The following is a 23,453-nucleotide window of genomic DNA, read 5'->3' on the forward strand; positions in this document are numbered from 1 at the left end:
TATATCTATTTGCACATTTAACATTCTCTTTGACACAATTTTGACTTTTGTTGAAGTAGATTCTTTTATATAGATATTTCATTATATTATTATTCTAAATTTTTTTTTTAAATATCATTTAGAACCAATGTCATTATATTTAAGTATTTCTCTAGTATTTTCCAAACCTTACAAACCTTAAATAAGATAGAATATAAGCTCTAATAAAACTGCCTTTTTTTATACTGGCAGTCCATGTCACACTTACTGGAATTTTACTGTACTCAATTATATTTGAGATATGCTTTGTAAATGTGATCATACTCTGACCACAAATTCATGCTGTTGCATAGGAGAGATCAACTAAATTCAAACAAAATTGATATCTTCAAATATTTCTTAATACCAAATAATTGACACCATTAATTTTCTCAAGGCGAGAAATTTTCTTCAAAACTTGGGCAAATGCCAACTTATCCTGTACACACAGAAGCAGAATCAAAGAATGTCAAGTCTAATCATCCTAGAATAAGGATACCATCTGCACTCTGCCGGAAAATTTGGAACTGAAACCAACATAATTGAAGACTTCAGGATTCCACAGTCAAAAGAAAAGTGACATGATAACAAATTTGCACTATTAGCTTTGTGATCAAGGAAATTTGTGATCTGCTTGTAAGGATATTATAAATTTAAGAGTAAAAATATTTCAATATTGCTGGCATGAAATATAATACATACCTCTTGAGTCTTGATTCTTGGCTTAAATTTAGCTGAAATAATTTGGGTTGTTACTGGGGCCATTTCTCTCAAGAATTCCAGCAATTCCTCTTCTGGCACTGGCCCTGCCGTTTGTGCACCTGTGGCCTTGTTACATGCACGCAGTGTATGCTTCCCTGAGGTTGAAACACTTTTTGATATAGGTATAACTTCATCTCTTACACTGGTTGTTTTAGTGGATTGCAAATCCTAGTGTAAAACATTCACATCTTCAGAATGAGAAATCCAACAAAAATGAACGTATTTTCTAATATCTATGGCAAGGGCTCACACGCAAAAGGTAAATAAACTAAGAATATTTGTTACCAGGATATCTCATCAAAAGGATTACTTACATCTGTTTTTTGCCTCTTTGTAGGTGAAGCTTCAGTTGGCTTCGCATCCTCATTGTCTGACTTCCTTTTTGCTCCAACAGATTTTGTTGTTACTGGCATGCTGCTAGTAGATACTGGAGCCTGAGCTTTTGTGGAAATGATTTTGAGAGCTTTCACTTTTGGGATATCTTTTTGCTGGGCTAGCAATGGAAAAATATGGGTTTCTTCATTTTCCTGTCCCAACAAAAAACAACTAATAATCACTGGAAAATTAACAATTGGGATTGAAATAGAACATGATTGAAAGCCATTGCTTTGCATACAAGTGATCATAGGAAAAGTGGCTCACAAATTTCTTGGTGTTCCTGAGTTACATTATAATTACAAGTCATTGAACACACATGCCAGGCAATTCAGCAAATGTAGGAATAATAGCCAACTAAATACAGGGAAACCTCATCAATCATGTGAACCACATTTCTATTGTACTTTCTTTCCCTATATATTTGCAATTGATTTCAAAGGATCGAAAAGTAAATCATAGTTTGAAGAGCACTCAATGGCCCATGGAATGGAGAGCAACCACTAACAACCCACTATAGGATTCCAAATTCAAACACCAATAATAACTGTCTAACAGTTCAAGTAATTTGCTGAATTTCAGATTGGTTTGCTTTATTGTAAAGTGCAAATAGGGGTTCACAGTATTTAAATCATTTTATCTTTAACTGTTTCTACTATTTTCTTACGTATGTACTTTGGAAAAACCTAGAGTGACATAACCAAAGATGCAGCACCGCAAGATAGAAGTGGGGCATTTCCCTTGAAAAGACACAACTGAGAGGTAGATTTCAAACTAAAAGGGCATCCAGTAAACTGACTTTTAAGTACGAGCAACATCTTCCTATTCTATTGAAGATTATTCTAGAAACAAAACAAACATTCATAGCAAATGGTAAACTAATACAACCCATTAGGGTGATTTAAAATAAAATGCACATTTTTAAAAGCTTAAATGCGAGGCAGAACGTACAAAATACACTTATGAGAAGAGTGGAAAAGCATACATCACCGTCCTCATTATCATCATCTATCTTGGATTTTGTTTCCAACAACTTCTTCAACTCTTTTCCAGATACGCTTAGACCTTCACCTTCCTCTTCGCTACTTTCATCTTCATCCTGCAATATCCACATGTAAGTGACACAATACTCAAATATAATCTCAACGCACTAAACAATATCACCTCACATACACTTTTGGTAGAAACAAAAAACCAATTGAGGTTGCAAGAGTTATCAGCTAATCCTCAAAGAGGCTAAAGGCATATACCATAAGAAGTCTAGATAGCACTGAATTAACCAGATTTTGTGACTTAAATGAAGTGCACAAATATGTTGTAACCCCTTTTGGGCCAAGCTCTCCTGGTATAATGCAGCAAGGTGTAGCCCTTTGTCAAATTGATAATATTCAACTATCATCAATTTGAGGGACGGGTTCATCTATTTTTCCAGCAGAAAGAGTTTGAAAAGTTCTGTTGAGTCCTGTCTTTTTTTCTCACTTTCTCAGTTCAGTATCTCTAGAAAATACTTCTTTCTGCGCCCACAGCTGCTGGTTTTGCAGTGCCAGTGTCCTGGTATTGAGAGCAAGTAACCCATTGGCACTTGGAAGCTACTTAAGGTTCATTTGTTACTGTCCTAATTTTGCAGACAAGGAAAATTTAAAAGGCTTGGCTGTAGTAATTCTAATTTAGTCTGTGTTTAGTTTGAAAAGGATAACAAAATAATAGGGATTTTGAGTAGGTTTGTAGTTTGCAACCTAGTCTAAGACTCTAAACTTCTCGTGAAAGTAAATAACTTGGGTAGAGATAGGGTGTAGTTCCAAAACAAGCCAGAATTCCCAAAGAATGCTAGGATATATTCAAGAAAATGATATCCTTTATGATAGAAAAATCCATATATCGTTTAGGGGCACTTTCAAGCTCTATTTCAACTTAATATCTATCAGTACTCAATGTCCCTCCTAATATTGATCTACACATCAACTAGGAGCTCGTGAACCATCTTACTTCTACAACTATAATGTACCTTTATATGAAGAATCCATCCAGATTGGAATTCATTCTTAGTATTCAGTGAAAACTGCCAGTACAAGCTACCTTTGTTTAATTGCAGTATGTTGGTGCTTCTAGAGTGCCTGGTTGAAATCCTATGTGCCCTCCTAGGTAAATCCTCAATGCCCCTCACCCCTTTCTAACTCAAGCAGAACTCCAGAAGCACCAACCGAATACAGCTAAAGGAAGAAGGGCAGCTAGCAACGAAAATCAACAATGCAATCCAAGCTGAAACCTTTTTAAAAAGTGTACATTGTTTATGTCAGAAGTACCAGATATTCAACAGCTTCATCAATTTTATGGCTTCTAGCTTTTGTTTATTTTATTTAACTAGGCCTCTGCGGTCCATTGATCACTTCTGGTCATTGATAATTGATTAATTTAAAATTAAAAAAATACCAAATGCAATTAATATTTAATCTTAACCATCCAAATCAATAAATCAATTCTAACCATCAACTAATAAAAAATCAATGTTAAATACAAATCATCAAATCTTAAATAAAGTCAATCCTAAATCCTAGTCAGTCATTTCAAACTAGCTTCTATCCAAATCCAAATTAATTTATATTTCAATCATCCACTTAATCCAATCAATCCCGACCCTCCATGCATCAAATACTAGCATTTAATTTCTCTTTTCTCTCAAAATTCAAATTTTGATTCCTCTCATTCCTCATCATGCATTCTAAACCAATTTCAACTTGGTTCAACCCTTCATTTACCCTGATAAAATCTATAAATCTACCGTTCCTCAAACTATTTTTAAGTGTGAGAATTGAATGCAAAGCAAGGTCATGCTGTTAGATTCTCGAGCAACTACATTCATCCTCTACATCAAGAAACCTTGAACACATCCATCGCGTCAAGAAAGTGTTGGTAAGAGAGCTTTGGTGTTCTCTTATTGCTTAGTTTACATTCTCTTTTGCCCTAATGGACGTGCAACCAGATGTAGAATATGAACGTGCGCATAATTCTATTGTTTTAGTTTACATTTAATATGCACAATAAAACATAAATGAAAATCCAATACAGAATTTTTCAAAATTAATTAATCATGGGAAAATAGTTCTAACTACCAAAGTTTAGCCAAATTCGTCTATGTAAGCAGAATTCAAGACATCCTAAAGAAAAAATACTTCTGGATGCAACTAAACCTGTTTAATTTCTGGCAGAACTGAATCTTCAGAATCTGATTCATCTTCATCTTCAGCTTCACTTCCAATTGCTTCATCATCATCTGTAAATATTTCTTCATGCTCCCAATCATCACCTGAAGAAAAAGGTAAGCAATATCGAATAAATTATATAGTGAAGTCCGAGCCCAAGATTTTTCAGCACAAATCAACAAATGAGTAAGATTTGAATAGTTAAAGTGATGAACTATAGAAATAGGAGATTGAACAAGATCAGAAGCAATCTGAAAAGTAGGAGACAGTTCTGTCCTTTACATGACTAAATCTAGACATACAGTTAAGTAATTCAAGGAAGCTTTCCACATCCTTAATGCCAATAAATAGATTTAATCCTTTTTTTGGTCATAACACCTAATTTCCCATAAACAAGGTAAATTTTTGGGTCAAACCCTGCTAGCATGCCTCATAGGCATATGAAATCCCCCTATACAAGAAAGGGAAATTTAGATTTAATCTAATATAAAGTTCACATTTGTTATCTCTATTTTCTTTTTTTCTCTCAAACAAAGCTCATGATAAATCAAGCCTTGCCAATCTGTCAAAGCCATATGTGTTGAATAGTGATCAGTGTCCCCCTTCAAGGTTCACAACATGGACAAACCACCTCCTGTGGATCTGTTAACTCTAGCGTTTGTATTAGAAATTAACAGGTCAACCTTTTTGTTTAAAGGTAAGCATGGGCCAACAAATGGTGTGAGAGCCAAAGGTGCCGGGTTTGAATACCCTTGGGTAATGCTGAGGGGGGACTGTTGAATAGTGATCAGCATCCCCTTCTAGGTTTGCAACATGGACTAACTGCCTCCCGGGGATCTGTTAACTTTAGTGTTTGTATCAGAAATTAACGGGTCAACCTTTTGCTTTAAGGGCCAGTGTGGGCCAACAATAGGTACATCAGACTTGGAAGAAACATCTAATAGTGCACATATCGATAAAACAATTTCTTGTTACAAGTACAATTCATTTAAAGAGTGTAAAGGCAAAAGATAGGGATTAGCTAAAGGTATTCTTCAACTCAAATATTAATCTCTACACTTAATAAAGACCAATAGATAAGAACTTGCCTTTTCCTATGTCGTCATCATCATCTGCATCAAAGCCACCTACTTTCACCTCTTCCTCGTTATCATCACCAACTCTTTTGTTTAGGCCAAGCCTACCTTTTCTCTCCTCCTCTTCATCCTCATTCTCCTCTTCTCTATCAGAAAGAACAATGTCATTGGCTTCATCATCACCCTTTTTGCGCCCACTCCATGCACTACCTTCAAGTTGCTCAAGTTTGCCACCTTTAGCAGCACCACTGTTTGCTATTTTCATCATCCATCTAGAAAATCCTTCAGCAGCTCTCTTTCTGTTTTTCATTTTCTCCTCTGCTTCCTCCGAAGACAGCTGTTTATATTTAAGCACTTTGCTAAAACTATACCTGCAAGAGGTTTTATTCCAACAATTAACACGCATGCTATATCGGGCTTGGACTTTCCAAATGATAACAGCACCAAAGTTGTATCCATGATAATTTACATAAGCAAGTAGTTCCCTCTACTAAATTTAAAATAAGAGGTAGAAATCCTACAAGCAGTTAGCCTCTTGAATGTTTAAAAAATATCGAACAGACAGATCTTCAATATGAAGAGACAAAAGAACTAACTTATACCATTCATCAATAGGAATAGCAACAATATCCCTTTCACGGATCATCAATATGTAGTAGGTCCCCTGCTGTGAACCCTCAAGTTTCCCTTGATACTTGTTCTTACCAGACTCATCTTCTATTATCCATGGCTTATTTTTGTATTTGTCCTGATCAAAGATGGTGTATGAGTATATGGTTGAATAGGACACAAGCAAGATAAAACTCAAATTTCAGAGGCATGTACCCTAATCACAAGAAACTTAAAAAAACAACTTGACATTTAAAATGCTGAAAGGATAAATATATCTCAGAACTTCAAGATTTCATCAGTGCTTTGTTCTGTTGTGTATCAAGGTGAGAAGCATTACCCGCACAGCATCTGTTAGCCGGGGACCCTTGAGGCCTTCCTTATGCACAAACAACTTTTCAGCAGAACCCTTCTTAAAAAATTCTGGTAAACCATCTTTAAAGGTTCCAATAGAAAAACGTTTATTATTAGTGTCGCATGCTCGAACATTATACTCCTGCACAAAATTCTCATGAATTCAATATATCAAGTATTGTCCCCATCAACTGAATCAACAGTTTACAACACCTAATTTTGATTCCTATAGTAAAACTTTGTCTTCAAAACATATAAAAAGAAGTAAAAGCACGAGTGACCAGTACCACAAATATATTTTTTGGTAAACATAGCTAGCTTTCATACGAGCGTAACCAGCATAAAATAGTGCTCAACAAACCTAACAGTGAATTTTATTTTTATGTTGAAACATTTTCCTGCAGGAAAGATATCTTCAATTATATGCAACTTACACGAATTAAACTTGTAACAGGGCTTCTGCAAGTAGAGCAAACTGCTTTTGTTTCTGCCAAATGTTTTCCACAAGGCAGGCATATTGTCATATGCTTGCAGTTACTTCCATATAAGTTTGAATTTACCCCACATCTCTCGCATAAGGATTTTAGCACAAGGTCTTCAGACATGGTGGCAGTAATACTTGTGCCTTGAGAAGTAGATTAACAGTATCTCTGTAAGGATTAGGGTTGAAAAATTAATGATGACAATATAAGAAATATTTAAATGCCACAATAAACTGTAAGAGCACAACATATGGAAAGCAAAGATCTTACATAGCTCTACCATTCAACATACAACTTGAGAGTGGGAGTTTATAATTTTGATAAAGATGTTCAATAATTGGTCATGATTACTTAAAACAGGAAATATTTCTATTCAGAAATGACTAACTCCACGACTCCTCATTTATGGGGAAATAAAGATGAGAGAGAAAATAGTCCATTGCCAGTCCGGCCGCCACTACCAAACCGTTGGTAGAGAATATGTAACACTTAAAATTAATGGAGCCGTCATAACTAATAGACGTTACCAGTTGGAAGGGAAGTCGGCTAAGGTTGTACTCAATCAAAATTGTACTGGATTCAAGTTAAGAGCATTGATGCTTTAAACTAGACATAATCATAGTAGGAGGAACATTGGGCTTCGTGGTTGTTACATTGTACTGTAAAGAAACAAATTTCAGAGTTTAAATTTCATATCAATTTGATCTCTAATCGGATTTCATCATTTACCTATTGGACTGCAAGAGCAAGAGATGATAGCACTCTTAACTCACCAAGTTATAAACAATTCTCTGAGATAAAATATTGCATATCTTTTTAGTGACGTTCTAGCTTTGTTTTGACATACTTATCGATAGGCAATCAGAAATTGTTCTAGCCATAATGGTATTACACAAACTTTACAATGAGTACTTGGCAGAACTTCCATAGGAAAGCTCTGCTACATTTTAGGGAGAAATAATGTCTTGCGAGATCCTGTAGATTAAAGGCAAGCAAGTATCTCTCTACTTAAACATTGCTAGGTCACAATACCTTATTGAATTAAAAGCGCTTAATATCCTCCAATGGTGAGCCTGCAGCATAATGGCTCTATTTTTTATGATTCAGTACTATGGTAATTGTGGATGCCTATTCTATTCCTGAGGATAATGAAGTGCATTTTATACTGAATATATGCATAAACAGATCCATTGAAAATTTTCCCATGAAACTAAATTAAAAGTACAGCATAATTGGCTTTATTTTTTGTGATTTGAGTAGTATTTAATTGTGTGGACATTTAGGTTGGGGTCTTATAGGAGGGAGCTTCCTAAAAATTTATGTAGGTGCTGTTGAGATTTTTTATGATTATTTTAAAATGGATGGTCCCATGAATAAAAAATTCAGTGGTAAAAGTTGAAAACTTTGAGATGATTGACAAGTGACAGAAAAAAGTCTAAGCTGGTGGGAAAATTTCTAGGCCTCCACCTTCGCCACCCAACTAGAAGCTGCTATTTTTCAAAAAAATATTCTAATTAATATTGTAGCAATTTTTTTCTTCTCCTTAAAAATGGATCCCAAAGTTCTCTCATGGAACCCCATCCTTACTCTATTTTACACACTGAATATATGCATAAACAGACATTAAGCCCCCACCTTTTCTACCCCTTAAATTTGCAGTTAAAAAGTAGGGGATTCTAATTAATACTGTAGCAAAAAAATTTCTTGCATGAGACTTCTGCTCCTTAAAAATAGATATCGAAGCCCCTCCATGAGATCCATCCTTCTCTATTTTATAATGAATATATGCATAAACAGAGAATCATTGCGAATTTTTACATGTAACTAAAATTAAAAGCACATAATATCCTCCAATGGTGGGTCTGCAAGATAATGGCTCTATTTTTTATAATTCAATACTATGGTAATTTTGTGAATACTTATTCTTTCCTGAAGATTATGCAGTGCATTTTATACTGAATATGTGCACAAACAGACCAATTGAGAATTTTCCCATGAAATTAAAGCCAAAGTAATTGAGATTGGAACTACAATACCAACATTGAGGAAAGGTGGTGTGAATGACGTAATCTATCCAGCTTTATTTAAGCATGTGCACTGAAAACCAGAGGAATTTATTTCAGTGAAAAAAAAGAGTGCTTACCAGCTACACCAACTCAAAAACTGAAACACCTACTGAAAGCACGTTTCACTGTAAAAAATGAAATGGGCAGTTAAAAGAAAATAAATTTGTCCTGAGAGCTAAACTGGCTGAAGATTAAAAAGAGAATCGAATTCAGAATGTGTGTTAAAGTGAGCTAGTTTTTATGAACAAGATAACCTACTTACAATTCCAAAACAATCTATACAATGCAAAGGAAAATTTGTGACCAAAACATTGCAGAGGCTACAATGACCAGAAACAAATTATTGGTAGAAAGCGCTTGATTCTGTGTTGCAGTTGTATGTTTTTGACCGTTTGAAGTATGAAAAGTAGTTCAAGATATGAAATGTTTTTTTATCTGAATAGATGCACCTCCTTTTATATAGGGTTTTTTTGGAATTGGAAAATAGAGTTGTGTCTTTTCAGGGTTGTGATTTTTTATTTCTATTAACATTATTTTATAATTGATTATATATATAGAAATATATTAGGGAAGAACACTAAACTTTTTGGACTTTAATTGGAAGAGTTGTACAACTTTATTGGTACCCATAATACACAATTGAACATATCGAAAATTAACGGCTACTAATAGACTTCTCCTATTTATATTAAAAAATAATAAACTTTAATTTTTATTATTTTAAATTTTTTGTATTAAAGCATCTCTTTTTAATATAAAACTCTTGACTTTACAGTTTACTGAAAAAATAAATAAATATATTTTTTAATTTTTAATCACTTCAATTTTTTTAATTAATTTTAAAAACAAAACTATTATAATGTAAAAAAGTGATTTTTTATTTACTTTACTATCGTATGCATGTGTCAAGGAGTCTATGCACTTTGTGTTGCTTAGACTATGTTTGTATATACAATTTATTATGTAAATTAAGATAGTTTATAAAATGATAAGTATCAATATTTTTGTCAAAATTTATTGTTTATTTTTTGGTATAAGGTTACAAAGTTGAAGCTAACAATATTTTTATTTAAGTTGAATTTAGAATGGTTTGGAGATTTTAGAAATGGAATTTATATGAATGAAGTTTTTTATTTGGGTGCCATTTAACATTTTATGAATTGATTTTAAATTTTGGTGAATTATTAGTCTTCAAGGTGGAAGATGAAGAGGTCATCATTGTTCACTCTACTATTCCAAAGAGTTCTATTATTGGTGAGCTAGGGGAAGGTCCATCGATTTTAGTAAACATTTATAATATGGTGAAAAAATAAAGTCTATTATCTTTTTAAATAAAATATTAATTATAATATTTATATTTAATAAATAAATATCATATAATTAGACTATCACAATTAAATTCTATTTTAAATTTTAGAATATGATTATTCAATAGAAAAATACAAATTCTAAAGTAGAAGTAAGTAGATTGTATCTATAATTGTATAATTAGTTATATAATAATTAAAATTCATATATATTTTGATATATTGTTGGAGCATGATTATTCATGTGAAACACACCTTTAGAATTATTAGATCTTATTGTTGGTGTAATTTATTATTCATGTTGGATATTATTACACCTTACTTAAGTTTACTTAGGTACATGCATTTCATAGTAGTTTGGGTATGAGACACTTAGGGAGATGTGCATACATTGGGAGTGTGTATGTAGGAGAATTTTCACCTTTTATGGTGTGATCTTGTTGTTACATTCCACCTTCGGTGGATGATCCACCTCATGTGGAATATTATATTATTTCTCCTATCTACCCCTACCTATCCTTGCAACTCATTGAGCCACATGTCATCATTGTGTGCTCTCTTGTCTCTTAGCCTTACCTTTATAAGCAAGCTCATATTCATTGTATGTATTGATTGATGATTTAGTTGATTAGTATTTTCATCTTGATAGAATACAATTTATTCCTATCACCTATTTTGTTCTCTCTTATTTGTGATTTCCATTGCTTCTAGATATTGGCAAAATCTCACATGGAATTAGAGCCATTAGAATGCCATTGGTTTGCCAATTGAGAGAAATTTGGGGTTTTGCATTTTGGAGCTTTCTATTGTAAGTTATTATTGAAGTTTGATGGGTCAAATCTGAGGTCACCATTGGATTGAGGAGGTCCAAGAAAGTCATTTTTGCCTTTTGTTTCATCCAAATCGGACTTCAGAGGCCAAATCTAGAGGCATTTGAAGTTTGAAGCTACATCAGAAATTTTCCAGAAATTATAATTTTGTAGACAATTTTCAAATAATGATATCCCACTCATCCAGGCTCCTTTTTTCGATCATTTTTTTTTTGTTTTGGGGTAGAATTTCGTGATCTGTAGGATTTTTCGGATTTTCAAATACAAGATTGTTTTAAATTGTGAAATCTTGATTTTTACAACTTTGGAGGCTTCGTTCAGGCTCATATTGACTCCTTTTCAGGTGCCTTTTTTTTGAAAGTGCATAATTTTTCGTCTACTTTCATAATCTGCTATTAGTTTGCAGGGATTTTGAGTGGAAATTTTACTTTCTGTATTTGGTCATTTTTGGCCTATTTGGTACTTGCATTTTGCTTGGATCTCAGTTTAGATCACTTGTAGTATTTATTGAAGTCTCTTATAGCCTATTTGATGCAGTTGTAAGATTGAAATCAAAATTCCACCTTGCCTTATTTTGCAATGTTTTGCAAGTGGCCCATTGTATACACACTAAGTATAAAGTGCCAAATCATCATTTGGGGGGGGGGGGTTTCTTGATTGAGTAAATTTGGGGGGGTGTCTTGTGTGATTGTTCCTCTCTATATCTTGTGTTTTTTTATTTTTGTGCTATGGGTTCTCCTAAATTTCCATTTTTAACTCCTCATAGTTATGCTTCATGGAAGATTAAGGCTTGGAGTAAACTAATGGAAAAATGACTCATTCATTATGTAAATGGAACTATAACAACACCACATGATCCTAATGCTCACATTGAATGGATCACTAAGAATTCTATGGCACTTGGAACTCTTAGAAAGTATGTATCAGATGACCTCATTTTTTGCATTGATAAGTGTACTACAATTAAAGAGGCTTGGGATATTTTTGAGAAATTGTATGGTCAAGTTGATGAGATTAAGGGCTACAAGCTTGATAGTGAACTCACAACTTTGGATCCCAAGGATTTTGATACAATCCAAGATTATGTCACAAAAGCAAATGAGCTAAGAGCAAAGCTAAAGGATTGTGGAATTGACAAAAGGATGCTCAATTGCTTTATAACCTATTGGACAAGCTTCCTTCAGAGTATGCAACCTTTGTATCTAGCTTTCACACCCATAGGTTAGCTCAAGGTTCCTCATACACTTCTCCCTCATTTGATTCATTCACGGAGATGTTGATACTTGAGCAATCTAAGTTGACCAAGATGGGGATTCTCAAATCTTCAAAGTCACAAACTTTGGTGGCTAATAAGGGGAATCAAAGCAATCAAGGAAAAGGCAAGAATCAAAAGAAACCTAAGTCCAAGCCACAACAAGATGGAGCACAATCATCCTCTCCACAACAAGGTGATTCTACATCCTCACCTAAAAGGAAATCATATAAGGACAATTTTTTTTGTGCATATTGCAAGAAGTCAGGACATGATGAACATCATTGTTATAAGAAGGATATTGATGAGTTGAAAAATCTTCTTGAGAAGAAAAAAATCAACCTACCTTCTAGGATGTCTACATCGACTTCTTCTTCCAAGGATAAAGATAAAGGAAAGGATCACTCTTTTGGGATAAATAAAGGAAAGGGACAAGCTCTTTGTACTACTACAAGTCATGATTCAGGGAGATGGCTTCTAGATTTAGGGGCTTCTCATCATATGTCATCTTCACAGTCCATGTTATCTTCATTTGAGCCTTGCCATATGTCAAAATTTTTGATGGGAAATCATACATACATGGATGTTATTGGGAAAGGATCTATTGCCATTGGGGATAACTCCTTTAATGATGTGTTGTGTGTACCCCACTTGACAAACAATCTTCTTTCCATCTATCAAATCACACATGGGGCAACTGGAAAAATTGTGGAGTTCACACCTGATTCAGTTATCATTCGATAATTGGAGACTAGAGATATAATTGTGATTGGGGTGGTTGATCATGCATCTCGGTTGTACTCCTTTTCACATTTTGGTCCTATTGATGAGGCTGATTCTTCCTATGTTGATGATTCAGATTTTGAGGAGAATTTTGGGTACTTGAACTTGGGGATTCTCACATGTGACCCTGTTGTTGAGCCTTCCATTTCATCTCCTCCTATTAATATCACATCACCTATTGCACCCGATGATGCAACTAGTGCGACAATTTTGCCTTCTTGTGATTCAGTGCAACAAGATATTTCATGTCTTCCAGTTTTAGTTCATTAGGATGACCACTTGACCGACATTGCAAATTTATTTGTGGAGTCCTACATTGCAGATTTGGGAGACATTATTGATGACATTCATCTTCTCTTTGATGAAGATGATCCTTCTTCGATTGTTGGGAGGGAACACTTTGACCCTCTTATGCATTCTCTACATGATCATTCTTTCAAGGTTGACATGATTGTGGATAGTTGGAGGAGGTCTCTTTATCTTTAGAGGAGACATGTGAGTCTTTGGCTATTGATCTACATTCTTCTCCACTAGATCTTGGAGTGCCTTTTTCAGTTGTGTGGAGCAGTTCACCACCTTTGGAGGGGGCAACCTTCAACATCGACATGGGGACCCTTGAGCAATTTTTCAGAGACTTCATTCATCATGAGTATTTTTCCTACATCTTCCCTTCATGATTGGGGAGACTTCATGGACACACCTTTGGTTTTGTTTCTTCCCAAGGGAAGGAACGTGGTTCGACGTTCGTGGAGTAGTTTCTTCATACATCATCGAGTTTCTATCATTGGTGCAGATTCTACATTGAGGGGGGGCTACCTAGCCTCTCTTCTTCTTCTCTCATATGGGGGGGACTTTTTACTCACATGGGGTTTTGTTCCTCACATACTTGTATGAGATTTCTTTGTATAGTTTTCATCTCTCTTTTGGGGGAGGGTTTTTTCCCATTGGGTTTTTCTCTCTTTCCCCACTTTGTGAGAAATTTCATTGCATTGGTTTGCATGCATTTGCATTTGTACATGGGTACCTAACATGGCCTAGTAGTCAAGACCCATCTTGTATCACTTAGTTGCATTGTAGACTTAAGTGAATTCCCCTAAGTTGCACTTAAGGGGGGGGTGTTGGTGTAATTAATTATTCATGTTGGATATTATTACACCTTACTTAAGTTTACTTAGGTACATGCATTTCATAATAGTTTGGGTATGAGACACTTAGGGAGATGTGCATACATTGAGAGTGTGTATGTAGGATAATTTCCACCTTTTATGGTGTGATCTTGTTGTTACATTCCACTTTCGGTGGATGATCCACCTCATGTGAAATATTTTGCTATTTCTCCTACCTACCCCTACCTACCCTTGCATCTCATTGAGCCACATGTCATCATTGTTTTCTCTCTTGTCTCTTAGCCTTGCCTTTATAAGTAGGCTCATATTCATTGTATGTATTGGTTGATGATCTAGTTGATCAATATTTTCATCTTGATAGAATATGGTTTATTCCTATCATCTATTTTGTTCTCTCTTATTTGTGCTTTCCATTGCCTCTAGACTTGACAAAATCTCACACTTATTATAGTAATATGTTTTTTTTTTGAATAAAAGGGGGTAAAAACTTTATTGAAATATAGACACAAAAATTACAAGGAGGGCCCAAGCATTGAGGCTCCAAAAAGAGAACCTCAAGCTCCAACCAAGCTCAACCAACATCATTACTATCCATATCCTTAGCAAAAATCTTCTGCAAGATGTCACAGTAATCCGGGGAGAGATGCTTCTAACCTTCAATTTTCCAATCACTGTCATGTTCTGAAGCCCACTTAGCCAAACAATCAACTGCTCTATTCCATTCACGAGGAATGTGGATGAAGGATACCTACTCCATTAAAGAACTAATTTGAAGAATCTGATGAACTATCCCTGCCAGCTGCCAATGAATCCCACTTACCTTCTTCTCAGTCAACAAATTCACAATAATTTGTGAATCAGATTCACAGATAAACTTCCTTCTACCCAACTCCCAAGTCCACTCCAGGGCATAGAGAATAGCAAGTCCCTCCATAAAATTATTAGATTGCCTCCCTTTATGCACATAAAAGAAGAACACCACCTCCCCCAAACAATTCCTACCAACACCTCCAATCCCTGTCGGGCCTGGGTTACCCCTAGAGGAGCCATCAGTGTTAATCTTGATAATCTCATCCTGGGGGGGCCTCCACCTTCCCATCCTTTGGACCTTCTTCATAGCACACCTACCTCTTCTGACACAAGCAGAGGCGGGAGACAACTCCTGCCAGCCAAACCTACTCACGATATCTGCCTCAACTCTATCCAAAGGAAAATTTACCTCACATTTAGCTTCCACCGTCTCCCGAATCATAACCATGATTCTATTCCACACTTGTTGCACTAACAGTTTGGCCTCACATAAGATCCTTTTGTTCCTCTCAAGCCAGATCTGCCAGAGAATGAAGATGGGCCCAATATACCAAACCGTCTGGAGGAAGGGGATAAGATAGGAGGTCTGCCCAAACTGCTCGAAAACTCCACTAGAGAATCTGTGTGAACACAAGGACACTTCCACATCTCCCACCAGTAATGCCAAATAAGCATAGAAAAGGGGCATCTGAAGAACAGATGTGAGGACTCTTCCTCCCCATTTCCACACAAAGCACAAATCGAAGGCCCCGAGAAACCTCGCTTGCGAATATTATCCCAGGTAAGGCATCTATTCCAGGCTAAAGTCCAAGTGAAGTAGTTGCATTTTGGCCAAGAAGAATTATTCCAAACCTGTTTCCACCAGTGCACCTCTCTTCCCTCCAATCTTTGATTCAACAGTTCCCTGTAACCACTAGCAATAGTAAATACTCCCTTAGGATTCAGAGACCAGGAAATTCCATCCCTACCCTTGATGCCACTACAGTGCCTACTCGCTAGAATTCCTTGTAACTCAGCATAGTCCTCCTCCATCCCAGCAACCGACCACTCATTAAGGTCCTTCCACCGCTCCATCTCCAGCCGCCCACACCTGTAAACTATCTTGAAGTCACTCACCCTTGACCACCCAGCCTCTAAAAACCTTTGGCTAAGGTTCCCAAGATTAGGAAATTGATCAAGAATGGGGGGTACCCGTCCCAAGAGTCATTCCAGAAAAGGACCTCTTCCCCCTCCTACAGATCCAAAAGAGTCCTTCCTTAATGAGAGAAGCCCCCTTCTTGAGAGTATACCAAATCATAGAGCCTTTACCCTCTAGCGGATATCTTGGAACCTCTTGAGCTAGTATCCTTTGCATATATTTAAAGGGCAAAATCTTAGCCCAGCCACGATCCTATTCAACACACCACCTCCAGTACAATTTTGCCGCCAAAGCCTCTTCGAATAGAATAACCTGCCTTAAACCAATCCCCCTTTGATTGCTTTAGGCTACACACCAGGTCCCAATTGACCAGACTCCATTTGGACAAGGATAGATTGCCTGCCCATAAGAATTGCCTTGCCAAAGAATCCAGGCCCTTCAAGAACCACTTGGGAGCCACTTGAAGCATACATCTATAGGCTGGAAGAGCCTGAACCACCGACTGAATCAATTGAACCCTCCTAGCAAATGACAACCATCTATGAGTCCAATGTTCAACCTTTAAGCAAAATTTATCCAAGATACCCTGCCATGACTCCCGAGGAGGGTTACCAGGAGAGATAGGAATACCCAAATAAGTCAAGGGCAAGGAGCCAACTTGAAATCTCAAGATAAGAGCAATCCTCCTTTGAATAGCTTTAGGGATGTTGAAGAAAATGATAGAAGATTTATCTTCATTGATCAACTGGCCTGAGGCCACCAGATAAACATCCAGAACCTTACGCAGATTCGTAGCTTCTTTGATCCGAGCAAGTTCCATCAAGGTCGTGTCATCAACAAATTGTAAATGAGACTGCGGCTGCAAGTCATTACCCCAGTTCCACCCCTGAATACTACCCTAACCCACATTATATTTGATCAGCCTCCCCAAGCCCTCAGCTAGGAGAATGAATAAGTAAGGCGAGAGGGGGTCCCCTTGATGAAGGCCCCTAGATGCACCAAACAGCTCGGTATGATCCCCATTGATTAGAACTGAGAAAGAAGTGGACGTAACTCCACTCATAACCCATTGAATCCATTCCTCAGCAAAGCCAAAAGCCCTAAGGATCTTCTGAAGTAAAGACCAACAAACTCTATCATAAGCCTTAGCCTTGTCCAACTTGATAAACATAGATTTTTCCTTGGAGGTAGCCATAGAATGAATGGTCTCCGTAGCAATGACCACACCATCTAGAATTTGACACCCTTCCACAAACTCGCTTTTTTCCTCAGAGATAACACCCCCCAGACACTTCTTCAACCTCTTTGCAATCAGCTTCAAGATGATCTTATAAATAACATTACAAAGAGATATATGGTGGAATTAGCCTAACCTATTAGCCCCCTCACACTTAGGGATAAGAGCAATGAAGGTTGCATTCAGGGCCCTCAACATCTATTTACTCCTCTGGGATTCTTGGACTACTACCAGTAAGTACAAATTGATGATATCCCAGAAATCTTGAAAGAATTCAACCAAGAACCCATCTGGGCCAGGGGCTTTTCCTTTCCTCAATTGAAAAACAATCCTCTCGAGTTCTTCCAGCAAAATAGGGGCCATAGCTTCTCGTTCATCTCCCCAGTAACAAGAGGAAGAATACAAGCAAGAACCTGGTTCTCCTCCACTGCTTCCCCTTGAGACTCCTCATTGAAGAGGGATCAAAAATACTGTAAAGCCTCCCTAGATATCTCCTACAATGATAATAACACCTCACCTCTATTATTGACCAGAGCAGGAATGGAGTTTCCATGATGTCTTGCTTTCACAGAGTTGAAAAAGAAAGTCATGTTCTTATCGCCTGCTTGAAGCCAATCAATATGGGCTCTCTGATTCCAGTAAATTTATTCCTTGAGCTCCCATTCCTCTAAGGCCCTGACAACCCTCTCCTCCTCCCTAAGAAAAGCTTCAGACAAACCACACTCTCTTATTTCAGTAGTGATGCCATTTAACTCTATTTGGGCTGCTTTCTTAGCATGAAAAATGTTCTCGAAACCCTATCGATTCCATTGTTTAAGCTAGAACTTAACAAACTACAGCTGCTTGGTGAAAGTGTACATAGCAGTACCAAAGGCCGGCTTCCCCTTCCTCCACCACTGCTTAACAAGAGTCGGCAAAGCAAGATCCCGAAGCCACATAAGTTGGAATTTGAAAGAAGGAGAGCGAGTAACCCGGGCATAAGAAGAAGCTTGATAGGCCAATGGTCTGACCCTCTCCAGTTAAGAATCTCAAAACTTGTGGACCACCCCCCACCAACCCAAAAACTGGAAACTAGAAATCGGTCCAACCTCTCTGCAATCCAACTCTCCCCCACTCTCCTATTGTTCTAAGTGAACAGATCGTTACCGGGCTTAATGTCAACAAGATGCAATGATGAAATACTATCCCAAAAAAGGAGAGAAGAGGGCTCCAATTGCATGACACCCCCCTTCCTCTCACTCAACTCCAGGATAGCATTGAAATCTCCCACCATAATCCAAGGATGGAAAGGGACCAACCTTCGCATACATGAAATATGAGACCATAAGTTCTGTTTGCCCTAGAAATCGATGGGAGCATATATATTAGTAAACACAATAAGATCTCTGGTCTCCAGACTGGAGGCAACCCTGTATAACGAAGATCTAGAAGCCATCCACCAGACAGGGCGAATCCTTGAAGGGTTCCAAAGACAGGCCACCCCTCCAGAGGAGCCAGCGACCCCAATACATTGACATTCGCCTCACCCCCAGAGCTTCGGCACCAGATCCATCATACTCTCCACTGAGAGTTTAGTTTCATGCAAGAGTTGTACATCAGGTGACTAATTCCTGATCAAATCCCAAACAACTTTTTGTCTAGGGCTGCTATTCAAGCCCCTTACATTCCATGAGAGCACGATCATTTAGGAGGATTGGAAAAGTGAGAATCCAAAGTCTTTACTAACCCTGACTCAACCAAATTTTCTCCCATCAGTTTGATTTTATCCAAATCCTTCTTTCTGCCAACCTTAGAGTTCTTCTCCGTAGCACTTTTCTTAATATCTTTCAAATGAAGACCCAAGTGAATGGAAGACTTGTTACTTTTAGCCCCAGCCGGTTCCAATTTTAGGGCTATCGGTGAGCCCTCCCCCCCAACCAAATTTACCTCCAAACCCAAAGTGATTCCCAGCTGGACCCCTACTGTTTGGCCCATCTCCATTTGCTGGCTTCCAATCACTTGTAGGGCCTGAGTAAAATCCTCAATACCTCTTTTCGGACCCCCCCTGAAGCACCTTGTTCCAAAGGAGTTAACCCTGGGTTCACTTCTTGATGGCTAAGGTCATCCAAGGCCTCAAATCTGTTAAAGGTATCTTCCTCCTATCTCTCTTGTAAGGACCTCTTTTGTCCTCGATTCTTGTTCCTTGTCTAACTGAGACAAAACCATCAACACCCTCTACCTCGGCCAACATAGTAGCTTTTCCTTTTTCCGCCCTATCTTGACTCTGGGCCGGTTGCTGAGGTTGGCGTACCACCAGTTTATATCTAGGGCACTTATGCTATAAATGACCATACTCATGACACAAACGACAATGAAAAGGTAAAGTCTCGTAATCTAGCCGCTAGACCCATGAATAAGAGCCCACACTCATATCTATAGCATCTAGCAGAGGTTTGCTATGATCAATTTCAACATAGATATGCGCAAAAGTCAATACCTTTCTTCCTAGGGTTTGCATTGAGGATCCCACTGGCTTCACAAGCAGTGTGGCCAGTAACCGTAGCACATCCTCCCGACAACATTCCACAGGAAAACGTGGTAAACGAACCCACACTGGAACCCTGTTTGGGAGCTCCTCTGAAGGGTTAAACCCTGCATGCCAAGGCTTGATGAACAACCCCACTTGATTGTAAACGGACCTCCCTCAAAAACCCTATTGCAATCCTCCATGCAGTTGAAGGTAACCATGAAATAGTTGTTTGCGAACATCATAATCTCCATTTCCCCTTCCTGAGCCCAAGTCCTCTGCGCCCAGTTATCCAAAAACTGCAAAGAAACTCTCATCCCCAAAAACTTGCAATAAAGCGAATGTTTTGAAAAGTACTCAATGTCTTCAACAAACAGTTCAAGAGGAATAACCAGCTTCGGTCTCTCACTGCATCTCTCCAGGAAACCATTGATCTTCATAATGCGAGAACCACCAGCAGTCCCCGATCCCGATTCAGATGAGAAAAGGTTATTGATAAAAGTCTTCATACTCTAGAATGGGGGTTTTGAGCCCATCACAACATGAAAATCGATAGCTGGAGGTACTTGCGAGTCCTCACCACCAATACTCATCATCGACGCTCTAAAAAAATAAACAAGTTATAGAAAATGGCCCCCACCCCGAAGGGCCTCTCGAGAAATCACTGAACCAACAACCCCATCCCCACCAAAGCCCATCGAGAGGGAGAGCCTGCCGAAACCCCGAACCCTTTAAAAACCCTTGGCCCACAGTAGCCCCAATGCCTAGCCGCACGTAGACAACACTCCACCCGCAGCCCCCCGAAACATCCACCACTCCCTGTGTTGAACCCTACCCTACCCCGTCTACAACACCACATCCCCGCAGCGACTGCACCTACCTCCCCCCGACGACCCACCTGTAACTCCATCTCCCTTGAGCTAGGGCATCAAAGCCCTAGCTCAACCGCCTGTAGGAGCTCGCACGCACGTTGTCCTTCCCGCTAATGCTCCTTATTATAGTAATATGTTATGGAGATGGATCATTATTATTTTAAATTAACTTAATATTTAAATTTAAGTGGTGAATATATTAATTAACAAATAAATATAATATAAAATTTAAAAGTAATAGCTTAAATATTATAGGGTGAAAAGTAGGGTATGTAATAGCCTTGGGATTAATTTAAATAGTTGAGAAAGGTTATTATAATGTTAATACTGTAAATATATGATAATTATATGTAATATGTTATATCTATTAATATGGAGCTCTCATGTAGGAGGCTCGCATATAACCTATGCATTGTGGGATCATCTTCTTATATTATTATTTTTAGTATATTATAAATTATAATATTATTATGTGATAATAAATATGATCTTATATTTTTTATTATTATATTAATATTTTTATTTTTTTTATTACTATAATAAAAATCAACTCTAAAAATATATTAAAAGATTAAAGAGTAGAGAAATATATAGGAAATTACAATTGATACACGTGGGAATTAAAATAATGTGAAATCGTGAATAAATGGGTCAGAATCATGTGGGAAACAATGCACTTTACTTGCACATGTTACCATGATCTAAAGGGAACTTGTTTTATTTTAGAAAGATGTTCTTTTTGCAAGTTCATTTTGTAGACACCTAAAAGTTGCACAACAAATTAAGTGAATTTTATTCATTTAATTATCCCTATTTCTTCCAATTAATTAAATCTCAATTTAATTAATATCCCTATTCTTCTCATTAACCTATTAATCAAATTAAAGATTTGATTAAACCTCTTTCTTCTAAAACCTAATCCATTAATTAAACTAAGGTTTGATTAAATACCCTAAGCCATCTAATTAAATAAATCTTGTTTATTTAATTGAAATTCTATGTCTTTTATAAAAGTCTACTTTCCTTGTGTTGAGTTGTATCTTTTATAACTAGATATCCTTTCTTGCATATAATTATTTTTCCTTTGTGAATATTTTATCATTTCCTGAAGATGTGTATCCTTGATTAGGACCTCTTCCTTTCTTGAAAGAATATGTATTTTATAAATTATCTCTCATTGGTGATAGAAAGTGTGCAATCCTTCATCAAGAATCCATCTCCTAGCAATAGGGAAGGTGTGTATTCTTGGTCTCCTTCCCCTTTGGTTGAAGATTTCATATTTGTTAAAGATATCCTCTCTTTTTCGAAGGTAGATATCTTTAGGAAAATATCTCTTCCTCCCCCTTTGGTAGTTTTGTATCCTCCATAAGTCTTTCTTTACACTTGTTGCAAGATATCTCCTTTGCAACTATCTTTTCCTTGCTCAAAGATCACATCTTTTACAAGGATCTTTATTCCTAGCTTGGAACACATGCATTTTTGCTAAGGGTTGTCTCCTTGATGTTGAAGGTGTGTATCGTTAATATTTATCTTCATTAATATATCAACATGAAAAAATATTGAAATCTTAAGGAGGGGCATATTAGGCCTACTTTTTTCATGTAGTCATTCATTGGTGTACCCTTGAATTGGTGGTGTTGTGATACATATCACCCCTTGAGGCATGATTATTAATCTTTAGACCTTTGTTCTTGGTCAACTAGTATACATGGCTTGCTAGTGTGGTGTTACTTATAATTTTTGTCTGCGTCTCCTCAGATTTTGATTGCTTAGTATACGTGGCTTGCTAGTGCGATCATTTTTTTGCACCACATGAATCACACAATATAATATATCTTGTTGGTCAGTGAAATTCATGCATTCTCTCATTAATTGGTGAACGTCCTCGTTCTTTATATAATTTCACTTGTGCTCTTGCAATAACATGTCAAGAATTATATTAGCGGTTGAAACATTTTTGACATTGAGATCTCTTCAACTAGTTGACTTGGAACCTTTTGTTTTCTTTGTGTTTATTTAAAGCTTTTTGCATGGATTGATAGGAACTTATTCTTGGGGGCTTGCACATCCCTCTAACTTAGTATCATCCTATCCCTAGCACGTCTTTCTCTCAAGTGTTCTATCTCTTCATATCTACTTTATTGTGAGTATGAGCATGAGTTCATACTCCCGTTAAAGTGGTGGCTACATGTAGTACCTTAAATCGTAACCCCTTAGAATTTGAAACTCATTTTTGGGTCGTCTTCTTTAATGTGCCTTATCCCATGTCATTTTCAAGCTTATTTGGGCCCTATCACATCCTAATATTGTCACATACTCAAATTAGGACTTTATTTGGCATCTTCAACCCCAACACTCATGATTATCCTTTTGAAGGACCAATTTTAGTTCCCTTTGAGAACCACGGTCCCTTTGGGTGGCATAGTCTAAATGGTGTCTCACCAAAATTTCTAAAATTTGAGCCATTGTTAGTGTTGGCCTTCCCCTTTTCAAATCCAGTCTTTTTTTTTGTATGTGATTGTTGTAAGTTAGCCAAAATGCAAAAATACCTTTAGAACCCTATATAAGTCATCATCCCTAATCATTTTGATCATTCACAATCTAGCAATTTCACTCTCAAGCATTCCCAATTCCTTCAAGAGTAGATTT

The 23,453-nt window shown here is 37.0% G+C and overlaps 1 protein-coding gene across 1 annotated transcript; it reads right to left on the bottom strand.

Moving 5' to 3' along the window:
* Positions 1-320: 320 nt before the first annotated feature.
* Positions 321-7,026, bottom strand: LOC131054729 (transcription initiation factor IIF subunit alpha). Its single transcript, XM_057989315.2, has 9 exons — positions 6,829-7,026; positions 6,381-6,536; positions 6,034-6,179; positions 5,444-5,802; positions 4,344-4,459; positions 2,141-2,254; positions 1,095-1,307; positions 721-948; positions 321-457 (listed from the first exon to the last, which is right to left on the bottom strand). The coding sequence occupies exons 1-9, from the start codon at positions 6,997-6,999 to the stop codon at positions 368-370; spliced, it is 1,593 nt and encodes a 530-aa protein (XP_057845298.2). The 5' UTR covers positions 7,000-7,026; the 3' UTR covers positions 321-367.
* Between the last annotated feature and the right edge of the window lie 16,427 nt (positions 7,027-23,453).

Source organism: Cryptomeria japonica, chromosome 5, assembly GCF_030272615.1.
Source record: "Cryptomeria japonica chromosome 5, Sugi_1.0, whole genome shotgun sequence".
NCBI lineage: Eukaryota > Viridiplantae > Streptophyta > Pinopsida > Cupressales > Cupressaceae > Cryptomeria > Cryptomeria japonica.